The sequence below is a fragment of the Phacochoerus africanus genome, chromosome 7, assembly GCF_016906955.1.
Source record: "Phacochoerus africanus isolate WHEZ1 chromosome 7, ROS_Pafr_v1, whole genome shotgun sequence".
Lineage (NCBI taxonomy): Eukaryota > Metazoa > Chordata > Mammalia > Artiodactyla > Suidae > Phacochoerus > Phacochoerus africanus.
The window spans coordinates 85,144,703-85,167,839 of NC_062550.1; the positions used below are offsets into that span (position 1 = coordinate 85,144,703).

General features: G+C 48.1%; 1 protein-coding gene across 1 annotated transcript; it reads right to left on the reverse strand.

The window, feature by feature from the left end:
• Positions 1-1,393: 1,393 nt before the first annotated feature.
• On the reverse strand, positions 1,394-3,179 carry ASCL1 (achaete-scute family bHLH transcription factor 1). The gene is made up of 2 exons (XM_047788594.1): positions 1,857-3,179; positions 1,394-1,483 (listed from the first exon to the last, which is right to left on the reverse strand). Exon 1 carries the CDS (start codon positions 2,597-2,599, stop codon positions 1,904-1,906), a length of 696 nt encoding a protein of 231 aa, XP_047644550.1. The 5' UTR covers positions 2,600-3,179; the 3' UTR covers positions 1,394-1,483; positions 1,857-1,903.
• Positions 3,180-23,137: the final 19,958 nt, after the last annotated feature.

Consider the following 23,137-nt stretch of genomic DNA (forward strand, 5'->3'; position numbering starts at 1 on the left):
GAAAGGGGGTAAGGGTTAGAAAGTGGGGGGAGGACCCCATCTTTCCAGCTTACTTTGGGGGGATTTTTTTTTCAAGGTACAGTCATTTTATCAAAAGATGATGCAGCCACTAATCACTGCCTATTCTTTAGGTATATGTGTACATTTGCGGCATAAAGGTGAGGGAATCTCTCTCTATATATATATTTTTTTCCCTGTACATTCATCATAAAGTCACCTCAAGTAGGACTGGTCATAGCACTTATCTTTGTCATTTCTGCCACTTAGCGTGTTTCACACCACCCTTTCCTCCCCCTTCCCTTTCTTTTGGCATTTTGATAAAACTTGGACAAAGGCAGTGGCGTCAAAGAAGACTTGGAGACCGCTGATTATTTTCATTTGTAAAAAAAGAAAAAAGTTTTATTATGAAACTAGTTTGTATAAAACAGGGTTATACATGGGGTTTTTTTTTTTTTTGTAAGTTTGTAATAAAACAGTAAGAAAAAAGGGGGGGGGCAGTGATAGAAATTTCCCAAAAGGCAACCCATCAAAACCAACTGGCTGCCACTTTGCGTTTGGACAGTAGCTGCATAAACTTTGTTCTTCTTGAACAGTATTTAATAACGTCATTAATACATTAACAAAGTTTCTATAAAGTAAGACACATTGGTGCTGAAGTACGTCTGGTGGCCTTTTGATCTCACCTATGAGGACAGGTCTTTACAAAACCACATAGGGAACATGGCAGTTGTCAGGTGAACTACACATCTAAAATATGCAGAGGTAATAGCATTACATGTTAAAGTATCAAGATATACACATTTTAAACCATTTGTACAAAACTCTATAAATTTTTCTCTCTCTCTTATGTACAAAAATATCTTAATATATCCCCAAACTGGTTAGGATAGATACAAATAGATTCTTCTTATAATAAAAAAAATTCACAAAAGATTGGAAGCATTCTATGATGAAAATGGTAGAAAAGGTGGTGTGAGGGAGTGGAGCTTGGGGACCCCCCCCCCCACCAATTGGGGCTTTAAAGGACTGAGTATAGCACAATTTCACTGAAGAAAAGTGTCCAAAGCTTATCAGGGTGGGGGCAAACAGAGACGAAAGACACCAACCCATTTCTAGAGGGCTATGAACTGCGCTCTCAGGGAGGGCAGGAAGGTCAGCTCTGCCTGTTAGTGGTGGGTGGGAGTTTCTACAGGGCGTGTGCTGCTCCTTTCTGCCAGGAGCCCACTAGTTTTGCACACAAGTGGCATTTTGTGCATTGACTCAGGCCCTAGTCACTCTTTCTATCTCCGTGAATGGTTGGAGTGCAGAGATACTGTTCTGAGTGCATCCTTGTTTTGCCAGAGCCTTGCTTCGCATGTGACGCTTAGTTGGCATAGAGGTTGGTTGCCTGGAATTTGTTTGCTTTCTTCTTCTCTTCTTTTTTCTGCTTTTCTCCCAACATCGCTGACGAGAAAGCACTAAAGATGCAGGTTGTGCGATGGCCCTATAACGGTAAGAAGAGCAGGAGACGTTAGTGTGAACCCTGAGGCTGGTGCTGGGAGGAAATGGAGGATTAGGGGAAGATCTGTCAAGGTAGAGTGCCTCTTTTGACAAGTCCTAGTACTCGGGTCCCCAGCATGTCCCCACCTCACCTCTACCCTCTGGTCTTTGGAGACCTGAGCAAAGCCACTCTCAGTAGCCAAGACTGAAACTAACACACCAGGATTTGAAACCGACAAACTTTAACCAATCCTTTAGATCCAGCCCCCTCCCTCGTCTCCGTGGAGACAGTCCCCCTCCTCCAGAAGAAAAAGGATGGAGGCAGGAACAACCACCACCATCACACCCCCCCTCCTTCACTCCAAAGTGCAACCTACCCGCTTCCAAAGTCCATTCGCACCAGGGCCTGACCAGGCCGAGCCCCTCAGAACCAGTTGGTGAAGTCGAGCAGTTCTTGCTCCTCTGGGCTGAGCGGGTCGTAAGAGCCCTCGTCCGACGAGTAGGATGAGACCGGCGAGCCGGCCATGGAGTTCATGTCGTTGGAGTAGTTGGGGGAGATGGTGGGCGACAGGACGCCAGCCTGGAAGGCGGCGCTCACCGCGTCATGCTCATCCAGCAGCTGCTGCAGCGCACGGATGTACTCGACCGCCGAGCGCAGCGTCTCCACCTTGCTCATCTTCTTGTTGGCCGCGCCGTTGGGGACGTGCTCCCGCAGGGTGGCGAAGCCCAGGTTGACCAGCTTGACCCGGTTGCGCTCGCGCTCGTTGCGGCGCGCCACGGCGGCCGGCTGCTGCTGCGGCAGGCTGTAGCCGAAGCCGCTGAAGTTGAGCCGGCGTTTGCAGCGCATCAGTTCGGGCGAGGACGAGCGCTGTCGCTTGACTTGCTTGGGCCCTGACTTGTGACCGCCCCCTGAGGGCTGGCCGTCGCCCGCGGGGCTAAGCTGCGGCGCCTGCGGCGGCGGCTGCTGAGCGCTCTGCGCCGCCGCGGCCGCAGCCGCCGCAGCCGCCGCGGCGGCCGTGGCAAAGAAGCAGGCTGCGGGCGGCAGGAAAGGCTGCTGGGGCTGCGGCTGGGGCTGCTGGCCCGCGCCGCCGCCGCTCTCCATCTTGGCAGAGCTCTCCATGCGCGGCGACGGCCAAGGAGTCGCGGGATGGGAGCGAGCGGGGACGCGAGGCGCAGGGCGCGCGCGAGGGGACACAGACAGGACGGGGGGGAGGGGAAGGGGGGGCACGAACGGAGTGGCAGACAAGGGGAGAGATGGAGAGGGAGCCCGGAGGGAAGTTGCAAAAATACAAAATCCTCGGGAGACTTCTTAGGGTGGGAGCAAAGAAGGTGCAAATGCTTTTCCTCCTCCCTCCACTCCTCCTCCCTCTCCTCCTCCCTTCGCGGGTTGGCTTCGGGAGCCTCGCGTGGCGCTCGCGTGTGTGGCTGCCGCTAGCGCCTTCTTGTTTTAAAAAAAACAAAAAACAAAAAAAAAAGAAAGAAAAAAACGCAGAAGAAGCAAAAGTCAGTGGTGAGCGCGCTCTGCTGAGTCTTCTGTCCCACTGCCCCTAGGGCTGCGCTCTCTTGCGCCGGGTCTCGGTCTCTCCAGCCGCGGCTCGCGCTGTTTGTATTATTTTGTTAACCCTCTTTCTTTCTAATTTCCTTCTTTCCCTTGCCCTCCCTGGCCGGCTCCTGGTCGGTGCGCCTTCCACGTTCCCTGGCCAGAAGTGAGAGAGTGCTGGGCGGCCGGAGTGCGGCCGCCTTTTCAATGGGACACCCAGCCCCACGCGCAGCCCTGGCCCCGCCTCGCCCCCCACTCCCCGCTGCTGCGGCGAGCGGCTGCAGCCCCCACTCCCCCTCCCTTACCTCCTCCTCCCACCCACTCCCTAAACTCCCCCTCCTCCTCTCCCTTCCCCCCGCCCGTTCCCTGCGCCCGTTCCTTGCAAACTCCCCATTCAGCCGGGTTTGTTGTTGCAGTGCGTGCGCCTGGCGCGTGCCGGACTCCCGGCTGAATAAACAGGCGGCGCGCTCAGGGCGGGCTGCAGCCGGGGGTGGTTCTAGAAAGGGGGGGCCAGCGTCGCTGGAGGGGCGAATAACTCTGGAAATTGGGGGTGTACAGTTGGAAAGGTTTGGGGTGAAGGGACCCGGGATTCTCCTGAGAACTTGAAGAAAAGCACTGGGAAGGGTTTGCGCAGAAAAAGTGACACGGGGCGGTGTGGAGGCTGGGAACCGTGGGGCTCCATTTTCTCTCTTTTCTTCTCCCCCATTGCCTCTCTCTTGGGGGTTTTCGATGTTCTTGAGAGCGGAAGTAAATGTGCTAATGCAATTCAGAAAGGTGGAGAGAACCCCCGTGGAACTAAGTAGATAAGACCTGGGTTCTAGTCCCAGCACATCCTCTCACTAGCTCTGTGGTTCTTGGCAAGCGTCATCCTCTCCGAGCCTCAGTTTCCTCCTCTGTAACAGAAGGAGTTTGGGTTAGATGGCCTGATGTCCCACCCAGGTGTTAAAAACTAGGAGATGCTCCCTATAAGTGACCAAGTGTGGAGGAGGTCAAGAGGAAGGGAAGCGATTGCGTTGCGAATTCGTTATGATCCTGGCTGTAGAGAGGTGTGTGTGGCAAGGATACATTCTTTCCAGACCCGCTTAGGGGGTTGAATAACAAGGGGAGCGCTTTCGGGTCTTCCCGGGGCTGATCTGAGAAAAAAGATGGGAGGGTGGTGGAGCTTTGGGGGGTGCGGGTTGTTAGGCGCCGCCGCAGGCACCTCGGCGGCCTTGGCGCAGCCTCCATCCCGCCCCAGGCGTGTGCCCGGCAGGCCGATGGCAGGCGACTGGGAGCCGAGCCCGGCGGGGCCGCGTGCTGGCGCCGCGAGGGAGGAGGAGGCGCTTGCAGCCTTCGCTCGGCCTCTTGGACAGCGCCCACCCAGGCGCCCTTCCTGGGCCCTGGGCCCTGGCGCTCTCTGGCCGAGCCTGGTCCAGCTTCGGACTCTCCTTGGGACGCGGTGCTGTGGGGGAGAAGGACGGAGCAGCCGGTCCCACCTCTGTAGGGCTCTGGCGGAGGCAGAGGAAGAAGGCTGGCGCGCATCGCAGCTCGAGTCTGCATAGATAGAAGCAGAGGGTTACCGTCCGGTTGGTGTGTCCACTAGAAATAAGCAGTTTTGGTGAGAGACCTGGGTGCAAGGATGCCTGCGGGAAATTATCAGGCTAATTGCTTCTCATTCAACTTCCCTTTGGGGAGAGAGGACTTTCTAAAAGATTGCTGGGGTGACCCAGGGAGCCCCCTTTGGTATATGTGACCGACTCTGAGTGCAGTGGTGCTGGTGACAGCAGTAAGAGGGGCTCCCCAGGTAAATCTCCCCTCTTCTCTGCCTCAGTATCTTCTTTGAAAACAGGTGGTTTGGGCAAGCATAGGACTGAAGGGTGCCAACAGAGATCAGTTCTGTAAACCTTCCTAAGCACACAGCCCCCTTCCCCACGTGACCTGCGGCCTGCCAACCCCACAGGACAGGGCTGAACTCCTTGGGATTTACACCTCTGGTCTCTCCTCCCACCCCCACCCCAGGGAGGAGCTGAGCAGCCCCAGATTAGATCTGTCTCCTCTTCCAGGAAATATGGGAGGCCTTGAGGCCTAAAGCAGTGGGGGAGCACCATGCACTTTCCAACAGAAGGAAGCCTTGGAGCACCTGGCAGAAGAGGAGGGCCGTTCAGGCCCATCCTGCCACCCACTTGTCGCTGCTGTGAGCCCTGGGTTCCAGGCAGCTAGGAGGCATCTAGGAAAGGCCTCCTCTGGCCCAATCGAGGTGTCTTTAGCAAAACAGTCAGGGGCTGGGGGAGGGGGCACAGGGCAGGCGGCCAATATCTACACATCTAAGTGCCTTTTCTTTCACATCAGGTTGTATCATGTGCCCTGAGCTTCTTTCCAATTCAGACTCGATCTTATTCCACACCTGACAAGGCCCACACTTCTGGCTCTACCACCATTCATTTTGCATTAACCTTAACGGCTGCAGCCCTCAGTTTCCCAACCACGGGACAAGCATTCTCCCGCTCATTTCAAGGCCTAACTAGGTGCGGGGAAAATCTGCCCATAGCCCGCGTGTGTTCTTGGTTTGCTTCTCGGGGGGCACAGAGATCTCATTATCAGCGACTTCAAGGCCAAAGCATACTCCCAACCACACACACACACACACACACACACACACACACACACACACGCCATGCCATGGGCACTCCAACAGAAGCGCCAACTAGTGAGGCTGTGCATTGTCGTGGCCCTGTGCATTGGCCTCCACCCAGGAGAAAAGACAGCGGGCGCTGGGATCCTTCCGGCCCAAGCCAGGGAACATTTGTCCCTATTCTTCCCGTGCCAGCCCTGAGCCAAAATCCCGTCCTCACCCTCCCCACTGCCACATCCTCAGCCTGCTTCCTTCCTTACATGCTTTGCAGACTCTCCAAGAACCAACGCTTTCGCTCCCTCTGCTCCCTCCGACTCAAGTAAACACAAAGGATCCTCCCTGCCCATCACCATCCTCTCCACCTTCTCCACCTCTAAGGTAGAGCAGTCTAGAATCTTTTTTTAAGGGGCTTGGCCTCTGCCGTTAGGGACTGTGCACTCACTATCATGGAAAGTTTAAGATGCTCTTCCGCTGAAGTTGCCTTTCTGAACGTTTCACCAATTTGGAGTAAAGGACGGAGGACCAAGAGCCTCAATTCTGTGACCTAGATTTGACCTCCCCCCCCCCAACACACACCATTATACACCTAAGAGAGCTGCCACATACTCTCCCAGACGGGGGGGGGGGGGGGGGTAAAGCAGATGGACCTGATTTGGTACTCAAACTTTGTGACCGAAGAGCTGTGACGCTGAGTAAATAGCCTACACGCTGCACTTGGTTTCCTCAACGGCATGCCTGTGATTATAGCGCCTACTGCCCAGGGTCTTCCAAGTTCAAAGAAATGCATGTGATTCTAGACCTCTGAACTAGGTCACATAGAAGGAGAGGAATAGGAATAGCCTTTCTGAAACAAGGAAGAAGGCACTGCCCACACAGCCCATCTGGGAAGGCGTTTATGGGAAGAGGCTGCATAGCTCTCTTTCTAGAACCACACTGTGCTAATTGCTCCAGCCATTGTTGATCCAAAGCCACCCTGTCCCACTGTCCGAGCAGCCAGGAGAGGGTAATTCCTGCCCTTCTTGAGGAATGGTTGTTGTTGTTGTTTTTAACATAAATTCTACCAAGTCAGATCAGATACAGACAAGTTCATGGCTGGCATGGGAAAGGGCTCTAGCAGAGCCAGTGGCCCTGACCTCCAGCTCTCCGTGGCTTCCTTGACACCCAGTGGACCTGCCTCTGAGCACATTGACCTGACCGGGCCTTACCTGTGTGGGACATTCAAGGTCCCATTTCTCTACAAGTGGAGGACGAAGAAAACACCTTACAAAAGGCATGTTCAGTACTTTCGTCCTTGTCTGGAGCAGTGGCAGTCCCTTTGCTTATCTGTCAAGACTGTCAGGAGAATTAAATCTGATACTGTTTGTGAATTCACTTTGCAAATCCCTCCACACATATCAGAGATTGCCATTCCTCTGATGGGGAGACAGGACACTGACCCCCCCCCCGCCCCAGTGTGTATACCCAGAATACGGACATCCCAGAAACTGGGGAGGTTCCTCTTTCTCCTCCAATACAAAAAAGGCCTTAATTTCTGCCTTTGGACCCCGCCTCTATGTTAGAGACTCCTGGAGCTGGACCACACCTTAGTTTAAAACTTATCTGCATTCAACACTAGGACCTTCTTGGGGACATGCCTTTCCTAGTGATGGAGAGGAAGCAGCCGCCCCGAAGATCTGAAGCACTGGTGACCCGGTCTCCTGCCATTTCTCTCTACTCAGAGTTGAAGGCCAGGCCCCCTCTGCTCCCACACTCCCCTCATGCTCTGTAACTATGCACCTTCTCATGTGGCAAGGAGATGGGCCTCGTCTCTTTATAAAAGTGCCTCCGTGCTTTTTCTTCAGAGGGAGGGGCGTTCATATTAAAAGCGAAACTAGGTTTCCTATGGAATGAATCCCTTAACAAAATTTTATTTATAGCGGATGCTGAGTAAGGGGTACAGAGAGTACAAAGGGGAACACAGGCCTTCGAGTTGGCTTGACCCGATTTCTGGGTACAACCTTCAGGGTTGGTGAGCGCTAAGCCCCGTAAAGCGGAGGTTCGAGAAAAATGAGTGTGCAGAGAATTCACCGCAGATACCACATGTCCAGGAGCTATAACACAGGGTCTCTGTCCCAGTGCGTCTACTGCTCCAAGCCTATGCTTGACGCTGCCGTACCCGGGGAAAAGGAGTTCATTGCTGTGACCTCTGCTGTCTCCGAGTACACCGTTCCCCAACTAACTTCAGAAGGGCTGCTGCCCAGCCTGGGTTGATCTGACCAGCCAGGGTGGTTGGGCTGTTGGGGTGGGGGGATTTGGCTGTGCTCCTCAGTCCCAGCAGCCAGGCCTGCACCTGCATTAAGGAATCCAGGCTTCAAACCAATCTATTTGCTTTTTCAATACACTTTACAAAGGCAGGGGATGGGGTGGGGTGGGGGGAGCTGGAAAAACAAAACAAAACAAAAAAAGCACAAACTATTATTTTCTTGTGGCTTTTTGGTTAGGGAGGGGAGGGGAGGGAGAGGGGGAGGGGGTCATTTGCAGCCACCCTCACAAAATCCTTTTGAAGTTCTTCAAATAAGGAGAAGTAACTGCTGCTAAGTCTTTATTTTTTCTAAAGCCCCATTTACATTATGATTAAATACCTTCCTCAGGGCAGCATAAAGAAAGTCGTTAATCTATATAGCGCTCCAAAGAACCAATACATTCTAAACTTCTGTAGGATTTGTTACACCCTATTTTGTTACAGTAGGCCAGCTCCTCTCCGTCTAGGCACAGGGCTCTCCTTCCCTCCCCCCCTTCCCCACCTCCTCCAAGAAAGGAAATAAAGTAAAGGTCTTTCAGGGTAAACAAAACCAGCTGATTCTTCACAGAGAACCTATGAATAGCTGGAGAAGAAAAAAAAAAAACTTACAATAAATGGTGCATTTTTTTCTCTGCTGGGTATAGTATTCAAGGCTCAGGGCAGTATTCAAACAGAGGTCCATTTTTTGCTCAGCAAGAGAGTTTAGAAAAGGAGCGTGGGGTCCATTCAGCGCTTTCCCCCTTCACAGTCGCTGGGTTCTATGAAACCTATCTTCCATGCCTTGTCGGAGTGTTTCTGGGGACCAATTAGTGCTTTGTCGCAAGGCTTCTTTGCTGAATCTTTGAGCAGCAAGAGAAAGCGCTCTCGACTCTCCCCTTATTTTGACCATTTCAGTCATTACTCGGTGTAATAATTAATATGACAACTGGACGCTCCAGTTTGTATAGAAACACCTCAGCTACAGGAGCCAGCGTGCAGTGGGTGGTAACGAGCTGCACATCAGCCCGAGAAGCCACACACACAAAAAAAGGATTGAATGGCCAGAGAGAAAGAGAAGGAATAAAGATAAAATAGTTGGCACAACGCAGAGGAACATAAAACAGACGCGAATGGAGAGAGGGAGGGGGAAGGGGGCACAATTAGAGGGGAGGGAAAAAAAAAAAACACCCTACCGAGGTTAACTTATTTTGAAACTGTTTTCTGAATAGGACCACGGTTGTGAGGGGCCGGCTGTCAGCCCAGCGCCCCGTTCTCCCCCAACTTTCTGAACTCTTTTCAAACTCCGCGGGGAGTGGGGCGTTGGGAGGCGACGGTAGGGAGGAGAGTTGGAAGAAGGACTGCCACAACCTTTGGAGTCTCCCCCAGGTCCTTCTAAAAGGTGCACCCGACCAGCCACACCACCCAGCCCAAGTTCCCAGCTCCTTGTTCTTCTTGCATTTTTGCAAAAATCCTGTGCCCCGTGGCTCCACCTTCGGTAGGCTAGAGAGAGGATCGGACAGGAGAGTAGACGAGAGCTGAGGGCCCCACCATCTCCCTGCGGGTGAGTTTTGGGGAGAGGACGTTTCTGATGCACCCCAAGGACGCTGCAACGCGGCCTCGTGGAGCAGCGCCCCGCGGGGCCCTGGCGCGGAGGGTGCGTCCTCGGGAGCGCACAGCCTGACTGCGCGCTGCGTCCGGGTGCCCAAGTCCGCCCCGGGGTGGCGAACCGCTCCGTGACGGCATAATAAATAATTAGAGGGTTTAAGCGCGTTAGCCACAGCTCATGCTAATGAGCCAGATAAGGGCTCACTCTAACCCGAAGTGACAGTTTGCATATAGCGGGGAAGGGGGGGAAAAAGCCCGGTTATTTTTTCCCTAACTTGGCTGCTGCTTCTCAAATTCAGGCATCTCCAGGCCCCCGTTCCCCGGGTTCCCGCTCCTCACATCCCCCCACCTTCCATCCCACACACAGCACACACGCACTCCACCCGCTTTGACCCTTCCTCTGTCTTCACCCCTCCCGGCCGCTGGGTGACATCGCAAAATCCGCGGGTGCCTGCGTCTGACCTGCCGGGCAAGTTCACTCCCAGTGCGAGCCGGCCAGTCTCAGCGCCCAGCGGAGACGGTTCGTGTGTCTTTCTTTACAAAGGATGGAACGCACCATGGCTCCATTCCTCGGGAAAGGACTTTGAGACTCGGGGTCAGAGGTCCCTGAGAGTTCCCGGGGCCCAGCACGCCCCTGGGTGCCTTCTGCGCTCAACCGGCGGGCGAGGGGCGCTACCTGCTGGGGCGAGGAATTCAGGCGCCCTGGGCCCTGGAGCTGCAGCTCCTGAAACGCTCCCGCTGCCTCCAGAAAACAGGGGCAGTTTGCCGAAGTGACTGAGGTCAGTCGTGTGTCCCCATTGTGTGGCCACGTGTCCTGTGTCCATCATCACCTCCCCGAAGTCCGAGCTCAGCCCGACTCCTTGCGGCGCGGCCCGGGAATGCTCTGGCCTGTAAATCAGCCGGCGGCTGCTAGCCGTCTGCACCTCTGCGTGGACCTGGCCGCTGGCTGCGCCCGCCGCCCAGGGGAAAGTTTGCTCTGCACCAGGTTAGCAAGGAAGCAACCGCTGCCAGGGTCCAGAGTCTACCTGGGAAACTGGGAACGTCGTGGTTAGTCTGTTAACCCTTTCCTCCACCACTTTCCCTAGACCTAGTATTTGCTCTCTTTGAGGGGAGGAAGGGGAGGGAGAGGGAGAGGGTGATTTCTGATGTAGGGTTATTTATTGGTGGGGAACCTTAAATAAACAGCAACAAAACCCACAATTAAATGAATTAGTACTTGCAAAATGCTGAGAACAGTGCCGGCACTCACTGCATGTAACAAACACTGTATATGGGTTTGTTAAATAAACCTAAGCATCCTGAAATACATCACAGGAGGTATGTGCTATTATCTAAGATGTTAGAAAATACTACTTCGATCCTCCAAAATGATCCAGGTTGATATGCTCACTGATCCATCAAATAACTACTGAGCATAATCAGAGAGAAATAAGACAGTTTGCCTTCAATGAGCTTCTAGTTTAGTAAACACAAAAGGACGGGTATAGGACAAGAAGCTCTTAAATTAAAACACAGTAAAAAACCAACCAACCAACCAAACAAACAAACCCCAAAACCAAAAAACAGGAGTTCCCGTTATGGCTCAGCAGTTACAAACCCAACTAGCATCCATGAGGATTCGGGTTCGATCCCTGGCTCCACTCAGTGGATTAAGGATCCCACCTTGCAGCGAGCTGTGGTGTAGGTTGCAGATGCTGTTTGGATCTTCAGTTGCTGTGGCATAGGCCGCAGCTGCAGCTCTGATTCAACCCCTAGCCTGGGAACTTCCATATGCTATGGGTGTGGGCCTAAAATGCAAACAAACAAACAAACAAACAAAACCCAAAACAAAAAAACCCCCCAGACAATGAAGAATCCTCTTCCCTCATGCTCCGTTAGTGTGGACTCCCAAGCTCCCTTATCTAAAGAAATATACAATCTAGGTAAAAAAGTGGACTTACTGATGCCAACACATCCAGCCCCTCTTCCTCTAGCAGATGGTCCACCCCCAGCTTCTCCCGTGTGACAGTTCATGAGCGGACACTAGTGAAGTAAACACACACGTACACCTTTAACTCCTATAGTGTAAAGTGCAGTGAAAAGGCGAGCCATTTGCAGTCATGACAGACTTCAGGATCTGGAACTTCCTTGTTCTGTGCCTTTGGGCAAATTGCTCACTCTCTTCTAGACTGTTGTCCATCTACAAAATGAGAGAACTAAGTAAAATGCCTCCCCTTCAGTTCTGACTACACCGGCAACGTAGGCATGTCCACAGGACTCCCTGTTGGCCACGGCTTCCCTCTTTGACCAAACATCTTTTGCAGATCTTTACTGCAAGAGCCTTTGGCAGGTACATGACCTCACTCACAGCTTCATGTTGGAGACCAGTCAGTCCATCTAGTGCCAGGATTATGGCTCCTAGTAGCCAGAAGACTGCATGATGGGGTCAGCATAACTGCAGCCCTGGGGACCAGAGTAAGAGATGGGCAACTGGCTCATCGGGATTCACATACAGAAAGAAGAAACTCACCACTCTGGCTACAGGCGGCTTTGCTTGGGAAGCAGGTTCCTCCTTGACTGCCTGAGCAGGTTTTGATCTGGGATTTGGGGCCAGGGAAGCTTCAAGTCCCTCCTGGATGGGTTGTGTGAGTCGCTTGCCACCTGCTGGCCATTTCTTGAACTACAGAAAGGACTGAGTGAAAATCTTGCATTGCAATCCATTCATTACAAGTTGATACCGCTAGTTCTACCTCATACAATTCAGTTCAACCACACAGAGCGACACTGCTGTCTGGATCACATCCACTCAATACCCCCATTAGAAATAAATGAGGTGCCGGTTAATGTTTAGGTTATGAAGCTTCATCCCAGACCCACCAAGTCCTAATCTGGCCAGTTGGCCTTTTTAAGAAGCTTTGGAATAGTCCTTTTGTACTAACTAGCATTCTAGATGTATTCCAGGTGATAAGACACTGCCTACATTTTTTCAGAGCTATGGAGAATTAATCTCTGCTGATAAAGAAGTTACCCTGGTCCCATAAGTATATTTTATTTGGGTAAAGAGGGGTCCTACTGATTTCTGAAGGGGGTGGAGAGGACTGTTAAATTCTTTCAGAGACAGTCTTTGATGCTGGCCCTGAAGAATTGTGAGAAATTTGTAATGGGAAGGAAAGGGCCATGAGAACAACCTACTCAGCACAGAGCCTCTTGCTTCCTTGACTTTTGAGACTCCAGCAATTTAACCTCCACTCCCCTTTGGCTCGCCCCTTTTGAGGCTACATCTTGAGTTTTGTCTGCACCCAGAACAGCTCCACCTTGGATCTAAGCTTTCCATCCTCCCCCCAACTCCTCTGCTGCACCTCTCTGCAACCTCCTTTCCTAAACTCTGTTTCTTCCCACTCTTCCTTTTGGTCCTTAGTCTGAGAGCTTTTAATCTAGAAGAAGGAGACAGAATAGTGACAACAAGACAATAAGAGAGATGATTAGTTTAGTCATGGAAGAAAGTTCAAGATGCTCTCTGAGCCAAGGAAGGGTGCCCATTCCCAACAGGAGGGCGTGCGTCAGAGAAGGCTTTTGGGTTGACCAATTGAAAACCAACCCTTACTTAGAAGCCTCACTGTTGTGAGCTTCCCCTGGCTTTGACCTTGGATTTTTCCCAGACTGAATCTTACCCTAATCTGCTTGGATTTGATGTCATTGCTCTGTTGACCAGTAGCTGAGCCTACTCTGTCCCCAAAGTGTCAACGCCTGAGTGACACTGGTGTCCTGCCTCTGAGGCGTCTGATTTGGATCCTGCCCTCCCTGCGGCTTGCTGCCATGGCTATTACTCAGTAGGATGGTGGTAAATGTTTAACGACCCACTGACTTTGCCCCTGATTTGTAGTGCGTGCTGATTTTCATGGTGTTTGCCATATTTCCACTATGGTAGATTTCAAGCTACCGGTGTGATCGTGAAGGTGAGATGTGCAGTAGCCTATGTAATTACGTAGAATTTCTACCAAGCAGGTAAAATGGTCATAAATAACCTTAACAGTGTAAATAATACATTATTTGGTAAAGTAATTGTGAAATAATGAAATCTTGAGGATCTGTTACCTTTGTTTTAGTAATTTATGTAATTTGAAGTTTACATAATTTCTTTCTTTTTTTTTTATTTGTCTTTTTAGGGCCACACCCATGACATATGGAAGTTCCCAGGCTAGGGGTTGAATCAGAGCTATAGCTGCTGACCTATGCCACAGCCACAGCAACGCCAGATCTTCAACCCGCTGAGGGAGGCTAGAGATCGAACCCGAGTCCTCATGGATACTAGTTGGGTTTGTTACCGCCGAGCCACGACGGGAAGTCCTACAATTTAGTTTTTAATCAGGGATGTGTTTAGCAACAGGCTCACAAAACTGAACAATCGTCTCTCTCAAGTCCAAGTATGAACTGGCTTTAGTACATTACTGGTTATAAGCACATGAACTGCTCCTGCCCACTCTCTACTTCAGCCACGACTGGCCTCTCTGTCTGTTCTTCAAAAAAGGCCACATGCTCATTATTCTAGAGATCTTGTGCAGATATGCCCTCCAGTGGGAACCCTCTTCTCTCAGATCTTCGCATTTGGCGTGGAACCTTCTCATAATCCAGTTCTCAGTTCAGGTAGGACCTTGTTGAATAGGTCTCCCTTGTGCATCCAACTTAAGTTAGCCTCTTCAAAATAGTTTACCTCCTTTATGATACCTTTTTTCAAACACTTTATTTCATCTTGGCCATTATCAATACAGAGTATATCTTGCTTTGTCTTTTTCCTACTTGTTTACCGGTCATGTTCCCTGACAGAATGTAAAATCAATGAAAACATTCACTGTCCTGCTCATCAGGGTCTAGAACAGTGCCTGACACATAGGATATACTCAACAAATATTAGTTTAATGAATGAGCATATGAATGACAACCCTTGGTGACCTATTTTTTTAGGGCCACACCCACAGCATATGGAAGTTCCCAGGCTAAGGGTCGAATAGGAGCTATAGCCCCCGGCCTACACCACAGCCACAGCAACTCAGGATCTGAGCCAAGTCTGCGACCTACACCACAACCCACGGCAACACTGGATCCTTAACCCACTGAGCAAGGCCAGGAATCGAACACACATCATCATGGATCCTAGTCAGGTTCCTTAACTGCTGCGCCACAAAGGGAACTCCAACACTTGGTGACTTTACTCTGATGTTGCCAAGAAGGGATGCGAATGTAATGGCTCCATGATATACATGTTGTATATAATATATAAACATGAACATATATTTATATGTTGTTATATATATAGCACATACATATTAAATATACTTATTTAATAAACTTTTGATCAAGTGCACTTGGTTTACCAATTGATTTTATTATAACCCAAGGGAATGCCTAAGTTCTGTTAAGAATTCCCGGAATAGGAGTTCCCGTCGTGGCGCAGTGGTTAACGAATCTGACTAGGAACCATGAAGTTGCAGGTTCGGTCCCTGCCCTTGCTCAGTGGGTTAACGATCTGGCATTGCCGTGTTGCCGTGAGCTGTGGTGTAGGTTGCAGACGTGGTTCGGATCCCGAGTTGCTGTGGCTCTGGCGTAGGCCGGTGGCTACAGCTCCGATTCGACCCCTAGCCTGGGAACCTCCATATGCCGCGGGAGCGGCCCAAGAAATGGCAAAAAGACAAAAAAAAAAAAAAAAAGAATTCCTGGAATAGCCTGCTTTAAATTTTATTTTGATGAAAACCACTTTATGTACTAATCATAGTTTATGTCACTGACTGATAGTGATTGTCAGATTTCTAAGTTGTCTGTATGGGAGAAATTACACTAAAAAAGGCTGCCCCCCCCCAAAAAAATGAGGTTCTTAAGAGGTTCATGGTTAGCTGACTGCAGGGCGCAGGTGGGGGGGGGTTCCTAAATTTTTCCAACAATACCCATCACTGTTCTTTAAATTCTGATGAGAAAAGAGTAGTTCTTGGACAGATAAATCCATATTAAATATCATTCCCACATCGCTTAGGTTGTTAGAAGTAGATTTGGCTGTGAATGGCAGAAATTTCAAAATAACATGGGTTTAAACAAAATAAGAAGTTAATTTTTTTTTATATCAAAGTCTTAAGTCATCAGTCCAAGGTGCTGGCATGATGGTCCATGGTGTCAAGAACCAGGCTCTTTTCTATCTTGGTCCTTTGATCTTTCTCTCTCTCTTTCTTTTCTTTTCTTTTTTTGGCCATGCCTGCAGCATATGGAAGTTCCCAGGCCAGGGATCAAAATGGGCAATGCTGTATCCTTAGCCCACTGCACTGAAGCAGGAACTCTGATCCTTCTCTATTTGCTCTGAAAAGCATGGCTCCCATTCCTACCTTTGCCTCATAATCCAATACAGCTGCTCCATCTCCAGCTAGAATTTCTTCATTCCAACCTGCAAGAAGGAGAAAATAAAAGGAGAAGTGGAGTTCCTGTCATGGAGCAGCAGAAATGAATCCAACAAGGAACCATGAGGTTGCGGGTTCGATCCCTGGCCTCACTCAGTGGGTTAAGGATCCCGCATTGCCGTGAGCTGTGGTGTAGGTCGCAAATGCGGCTCAGATCTGGTGTTGCTGTGGCTGTGGTGTAGGCTGGCAGCTAGAGCTCTGATTCACACCCTAGCCTGGGAACCTCCATATGCCACAAGTGCAGCCCTAAAAAGACAAAAAGACAAAAAAGACAAAAAAAAAAAAAAAAGGAGAAGGGCATGCATGCTTCTTTTAACTCTTACATGTTGGCACAGACTACTTCTCTTTGCATTTCCTTGGTTCAATATTAGACCCACATCTAGCAGTAAGGAAGTCTCGGAAATGTAGCTTTTCTTCTGGGAAGCAATGGGGCTAACATCAGGACATTTATTTCCTGATAGAGAAAGGAAATGGGGCAACTGGCCATACGTAGCACATCTTTGTTTCTCCTCCATCAAGTGGGTTAAGCAGTTCCCAGATATCAGTGTAGCTACTAGGCTGACAGGCCAAACCTCCAAGAAACAGCCCAAATGATTGTAGGCAGTTAGTTGCTCAAAGCACAATAGGCAACTTGAGTTTCATGTTTACAGTGGCTCCCCTTGTCCCTCAGGTCCCTGGGCATCAATGCAGAGTGGGTCTGTGTCACAGCTGAGGGACACTGAGCTTAGGAAACTCTGATCTTCTTTAGGGGTTGATGACAGTGTTCCCATCCTCATCTCCAAAGAGAGGCATTATCTTTACCCTGGAACATAAGAAAATTTTCTCTAGGAAAAGGAGATGGACTTTATTATCATGGGATGTCTTTGGGGATGGAGAGGTTCTCTATCTGTTATGCTGATCAGGGAACAAATATGCCCTTCGACCCGGAGGAAGATGCTCGCTCCCCTCCAAGGTTGTTGGCTGTGTAAATACCCTTGGAAAGCTAGTCCAAGACATGCAGAAACACCAGGGAAATTACCTCCCAAAATTCCCTTCTCTAAGTTCTCCATGAATGCATGGCCCTGGTTTCACATTTCAGGGACTATCTCGGAGTTCCCATTGTGGGGCAGCGGAAAGGAATCTGACTAGTATCCATGAGGATGTGGGTTCGATCCTCGACCTCGCTCAGTGGGTTAAGGATCTGGCGTTGCGGTGAGCTGTGGTGTAGGTCGCAGATGCGGCTCGGATCTGGAGTTGCTGTGGCTATATTGGGGCTGGCAGCTGTAGCTCTAATTCAACCCCTAGCCTGGAAACTTCCATTTGCAGTGGGTGCAGCCCTAAAAATGAATAAGTAGATAAACAAATAAATAAAGGAATATCTCAATTTTTTTTGAAACTCATAGGTTTTGTTACTACTCTAGTTGTATGTTAAAAGGGATTGTTTTGTGACAGTTGTTTGGGGTCTGAGGCTCTATAAGGATCTTCTAAGAGATGATGAAGCCCATTTTGCAACCTTCAGCTCAACATGCACTTCAAGGCTTTATAAGGGGAGTCTGGGAGACTTAACACAAATGGCTGGACTAGAGAATTCTATCAGAGAGAGATGGCAGTATGCTGTGACATGTTTCTTTCCATTGCTTAGTGTGCTGTCATATTTCTCCTTTCTTTCCAGACACCTTTCCCCTTCACCTTATATGAAGTGAGGGAGGTGAAAAGAACTATCAGAGAGCTTGGCCTGTGTCCTCTGGAACTTGGGGCGTGCAGGCACTGTGCCTAAGTCTTGTATAAAAGGCAAGAAACTGGGAGTTCCCATCGTGGCTCAGTGGTTAATGAATCCGACTAGGAACCGTGAGGTTGTAGGTTCGGTCCCTGGCCTTGCTCAGTGGGTTAAGGATCCGGCGTTGCCGTGAGCTGTGGTGTAGGTTGCAGACGCGGCTCGGATCCCGTGTTGCTGTGGCTCTGGTGTAGGCCAGTGGCTACAGCTCTGGTCAGACCCCTAGCCTGGGAACCTCCATATGCTGCGGGAGCAGCCCAAGAAATGGCAAAAAAGACCAAAAAAAAAAAAAAAAGGCAAGAAACTATCTAGCTTATCCGAATGTTGAACATGGATGGATGACCACAGGGAAAGCAAATTGGACTACACCATTGGCAGGACAAAGATATGTTTTTTTCTTAACGAGGCTGCATGGTGAGATGACCCCAAAGAGACAGTATATTCCAGGATGAACCTCTCTAAGTCAGAGGCTATCCGCTGGACCCCAGTGGTTGGGAGTTCCCGTTGTGGCTCAGAGGGTTAACAACCTGACATAGTGTCTGTGAGGATGCTGGTTCAATCCCTGGCCTTACTCAGTGGGTTAAGGATCGTAAATTGAAGCTGTGGCTCCAATCTGGTGTTGTGGTGGCTGTGGTCTATGCTGACTGCTGCAACTCCAATTCCACCTCTCACCTGGGAACTTCAGTATCCCACAGATATGGTCCTAAAAAGGAAAAAAAAAAAAAGCCCCCAGTGGGAAATCTCCAAGCGAAATATAAAATTCCCCTTTAGAGAGATAGCAGAAATTGGACAATTTATGTTTGTACCAGAGAACAGCAATACCAGTTTATAACTATAGATGCTTCCATGAAGAACAGGTATCATCCATGGTGCAGTGTGTCTGTGGCTGGGGGCAGGGTTTAGGGATAAAGCCCAGGCCTTTGACCTGCCTGGGGGTTTAAAACATAAAGCGCAGTGGGCTAACCCAAGGCATCAATAATTCACAGAAGAGTAAACAGGAACCTTGCTCAAGATAAGAGATATTCTAATTAAAACTATAATGAGGTGGGTTTTTTTTTTTTTTTCCCTCCACATTGTCAAGGATTTTAAAATTTGATAAGGGCCGAGGAGGCCTCAGGGCTGGTCTAAAGGCCACATGTCTGGGCCTCAAACATTGGTTCTGCCCTCAGAGCAATAAATTCACAAATGTTCTTGGCTCCAGTGGTTTATAGTCACGTGACGAGATTGGTAAGTGGGAAGTTGGTTCTAGGTTTCATGCTACATCCTTCATCAGCTTGTGCAATGCATGGCTGAGGTTAATGAGTTCGGTTTGATCCAGGCAGGGCTCTGTCCAGACCTGCTTCAGTCTCCTGGTCATCAGGGTGTGAAGGGGGAAGTGCTGAGCTTCCATAAGACCTGGCGGAGCTCTCCTTCCCTCTGCTGTTACCATGCACGTGTGTGTACGCTTGGTGAGGGTTATAGCCCCACTTGTCCCCAGATAACAAGGATGACCTTTCTGCTGTGAATCCCAACTCAGCAGATTTGTTTGATTTACTCAGGGGACCACTGGTCTTTCTGTGCATCTGAACCCATTTGTCAGTATTTGTCAGGACTGAGGTAGGTAACCTCAGAGTGGGTTGAAAAAATTATAGGGAAATAGACACTCACATTTTCCTGGTTGTGTAGCAATTGGTAGAAGCCATTGGGATTGCGAAACTACACGTAACAATCTGCCTGGGATAGTCCCAATTTACACTTGTGTCAATGTAATTATCACTAGCACTCTTTTCATTATAAAAACTTCCAGTTTGGATGGTAAATGATATGGTCACCTCTTTGGAGGATAATTTGTCATATCTATTGAAATGACAAATGTCCATATCCTTTGAGCCAGAAATTCCACTTACAGTATTTTTTCATACACACACACACACACACACACACACGTGTATACACACACACACACACATATATATATTTTTAACATCTGTACCTGCAGCATATGGAAATTCCCTGGCTAGGGGTCAAATGAAGGCTGCAGTTACAGGCCTACACCACAGCCACAGCAACACCAGATCTGAGCTGCATCTGGGACCTACCCCTCAGCTTGCAGCAACACCGGATCATTAACTCACTGGATCACTCGCTTGCGATTACTGAGCAAGGCCAGGGATCAAACATGCATCTGCACAGACACGATGTCAGTTTCTTAATCTGCTGAGCCACAATGGGAACGCCCATACAGACATAGTCTAACATAGGTGTGAAATGATGCACAAACACGGTTATTCATCCCGGCATTATTTGTAATAGCAAAAGATTGCAAAGAATAACAGTGTTTACTAACTAATGAGGACTAATTAAATTATGATAATCCAGACAAAGAAGTACAACAGGAAAAGTATTTTAAGAAAGAAGAATGAGGGGAGTTCCCTGGTGGCCTAGTGATTAAGGATCTGGCATTGTCAGTGCTGTGCTGCAGGTTCTAATCTGGCCCAGGAACTCCCCCATGCTGCAGGCGAGTCCAAAAAAAGAAAGACCAAACAAACAAACAAAAGAATGAAGAAGATTCAGGTAGTACAGGGTGCTCTTAAGATACATTATTAAGTTAAAAGTTCAGAATGGCAAGGTGCAGAACCATGCACGCTGGGCTGTTCGAAAGGACAAAAAGGAATACACACACACACACACACACACAAACTCACATTTGCTGCAAAGTCTCTGGAAGAGAATAGTAACATTGGTTGTCTGGGGAAGAGACTCAGGTGCCTGAAGAATATGGACGTGTGGGAGACTTTTCAGTATCTATGCTTGTGCTTTTGGATTTTTCATCTACATGAGTGAAAACTGAAATTAGAAATTTCAGCTAACTGGAAAAAAATCAATAGCAGCTTAGAGATAACCAGTATCTTAGTCCGTTTGGGCTGCTATAAACATATATACCATAGACCTGGTGGCTAAAAGAGCAAACTTTTTTTCCTCTCACAGTTTTGGAGGCTGGGAAGTCCAAGATCAAGGTGCCCGCAGGTCCACTGTTCGGTGAGCGCCCCCTTCCTGGCTTTCAGATGGCCGTCTCCTTGTTGTATCACACATAGTGGAAAAGAGAGAGACAAGAAGCAAGCGCTTTTGTGTCTCTTTTTGTAAAGGCACTAACCGCACTCATAAGGGCTCCATGCTTAGGACCTAATTACCTCCCAAAGCCCTCAGTTCCAAATACCATCCCACTGGGGATTAGGCTTCAACCTATGGATTATGGGGCAGGGGACACAAACATATCGGCCCACAGCAACCAGCCAAGAAATAAAAATCGAAGGGATAACTTTTTAATCATAAGAAGAAACCTTGAGCTGTTCTTCCACTGAAAGGTATAAAAGGAGAAAAGGAAATAAGTAGAAAGTATAAGAAATGGAAAATATGAAGTAAAATGGCAGAAATAGGTCTGAACGTAAAAGCTGTTTTAATAAGTATAAGTGAGTTAAACTGACTAACAAGAAGGCAGAAATGATCAAAGTACAAGATAGGGATGTGCACAGGCATGTCGTTTATATATAAATGTTTGAATGTATGTTTATGTTCTCTATCTTTTTTTGTCTGATCTATTAATTTCTGAAATGAGAATGTTAAAATATCTATATCTATCCATCTATAGCCAAGAAATAAAGAATACCTATTCTTTGCTAGCATGCTTAAACATTTACAAAAATTGACCACATGTGCTAGGCCACCAAAAAAGCATCAATAAACTCCAAAGAATCAGAATCATAAATACTGGGTTCTCTAACCACTAGGTAACAGTTAAACATTTTTAAAAGAGGAAAGCTAGGAATTCCCATCGTGGTGCGGCGGAAACGAATCCGACTAGGAACCATGAGATTGCGGGTTCGATCCCTGGCCTTGCTCAGTGGGTTAAGGATCTGGCGTTGCCCTGAGCTGTGGTGTAGGTCACAGACGTGGCTTGGATCCTGCATTGCTGTGGCTGTGGTGTAGGCTGGCAGCTATAGCTCTGATTCGACCCCTAGCCTGGGAACCTCCATATGCCCCAGGTGCGGCCCTAAAAAAAAAAAAAAAAGACAAAAGACAATAAAAAGAAGGAAAGCTAAAAATATCTCAAATACCTTGAATTTAAATAACAGACTAGTAATAACTCTTGGATTATTGAGAAAATTATATTCAAAGCTTAGAACCAAACAATAATTAAAAACACTATTGTATTAATGAGACCCAGCTACAGCAGTACTCGAGATACTTCATTTAAAATGCATTTATCAGGAAACAAAGAAGATTGAAGACAAACGAGCTAAGTGTTCTACTCCAGAAGTTGGGAAAAGGCCAACAAAGCAAGCTTAAACAAAGACATAATAAGAAAAGTGGGGAGAAGCAATAAAATAGACAACAACCCAAACATTAGGGAAGAGCAGTCTTATGAAATGCTGACTCTTAATGGATAAACATCTGGCAGGATGAGAGAAGCCTCAAAAAAACAAAATACAAACTGATAAAGGAAACATAAACGTAGACACAATAGAACTTCAAAAAATAAGAAAAGAGTATTATGAACAGTAATAGGTTAATTTTATTGAGACCTTGACAGAATGAATTAATTTCTGGGAAAATATAAAATAAGGAGAAAACATAAATATGCCAATAATAGTTAAATAAATTAAAATATAGTCTCCTACTTTTCTTGCCTCCAAAAATTTCAGGGCCAGTATATTTATAGGAGGTTCTACCAAATCTTCAAGAAACAAATAATTTCCATTTTCTATTGATCGTTCCAGAAATGATAAAAACAGGGAAAGTTGTACAACTCCTTATGTAAGGCCACTATAATCTTTTTCTTTTGTTTTGTTTTATTTTTTAGGGCTGTACCCATGGCATAGGGAAGTTCCCAGGCCAGGGTGTCAAATCAGAGCTGTAGCTGCTCGCCAGAGCCACAGTAACGCTAGATGTGAGCCTTGTCTGCAGCCTACACTGCAGCTCACAGTAGTGCCAGATCCTTAACTCAATGAGCTAGGCCAAGGATCGAACCTGCATCCTCATGGATACTAGTGGGGTTTGTTAGCACTGAGCCATAACAGCAACTCCAAGGCTACTATAATACTGATTTCAAAATAAGATAGTAGTGGTACAAGTCATAAAATTGCAGTTCCATTTCACTAACAAACAGAGATGGGAACACCTTACACAAAATATAAGTTAACCATATCTAATAGTGTGTAAAAATTAGTATATTATCAAAAAAGAAGGTTTTCCTAGTATGTAAGAAGAGTGTAATGTCTACAAAGATCTACCAATGTGATTCACCACATTAATAGACTTAAAGGAATACGTCACATAATTTTCTCAGTAGATGCAGAAGAAGCATTTGTTAAATTGAACTATTTGAAATAAAAACAAGTTTCAGCACACAAGGGGCAGAGAGGATTTCATAAATCTGATGATTCCTATAACATCAAAAACCTTTATCAAGCTCACTCTTCTCTGTGTGTGT

Excerpts from the sequence above, each read along its gene's own strand:
- ASCL1 (XM_047788594.1), bottom strand. The coding sequence starts at position 2,599 with ATGGAGAGCTCTGCCAAGATGGAGAGCGGCGGCGGCGCGGGCCAGCAG.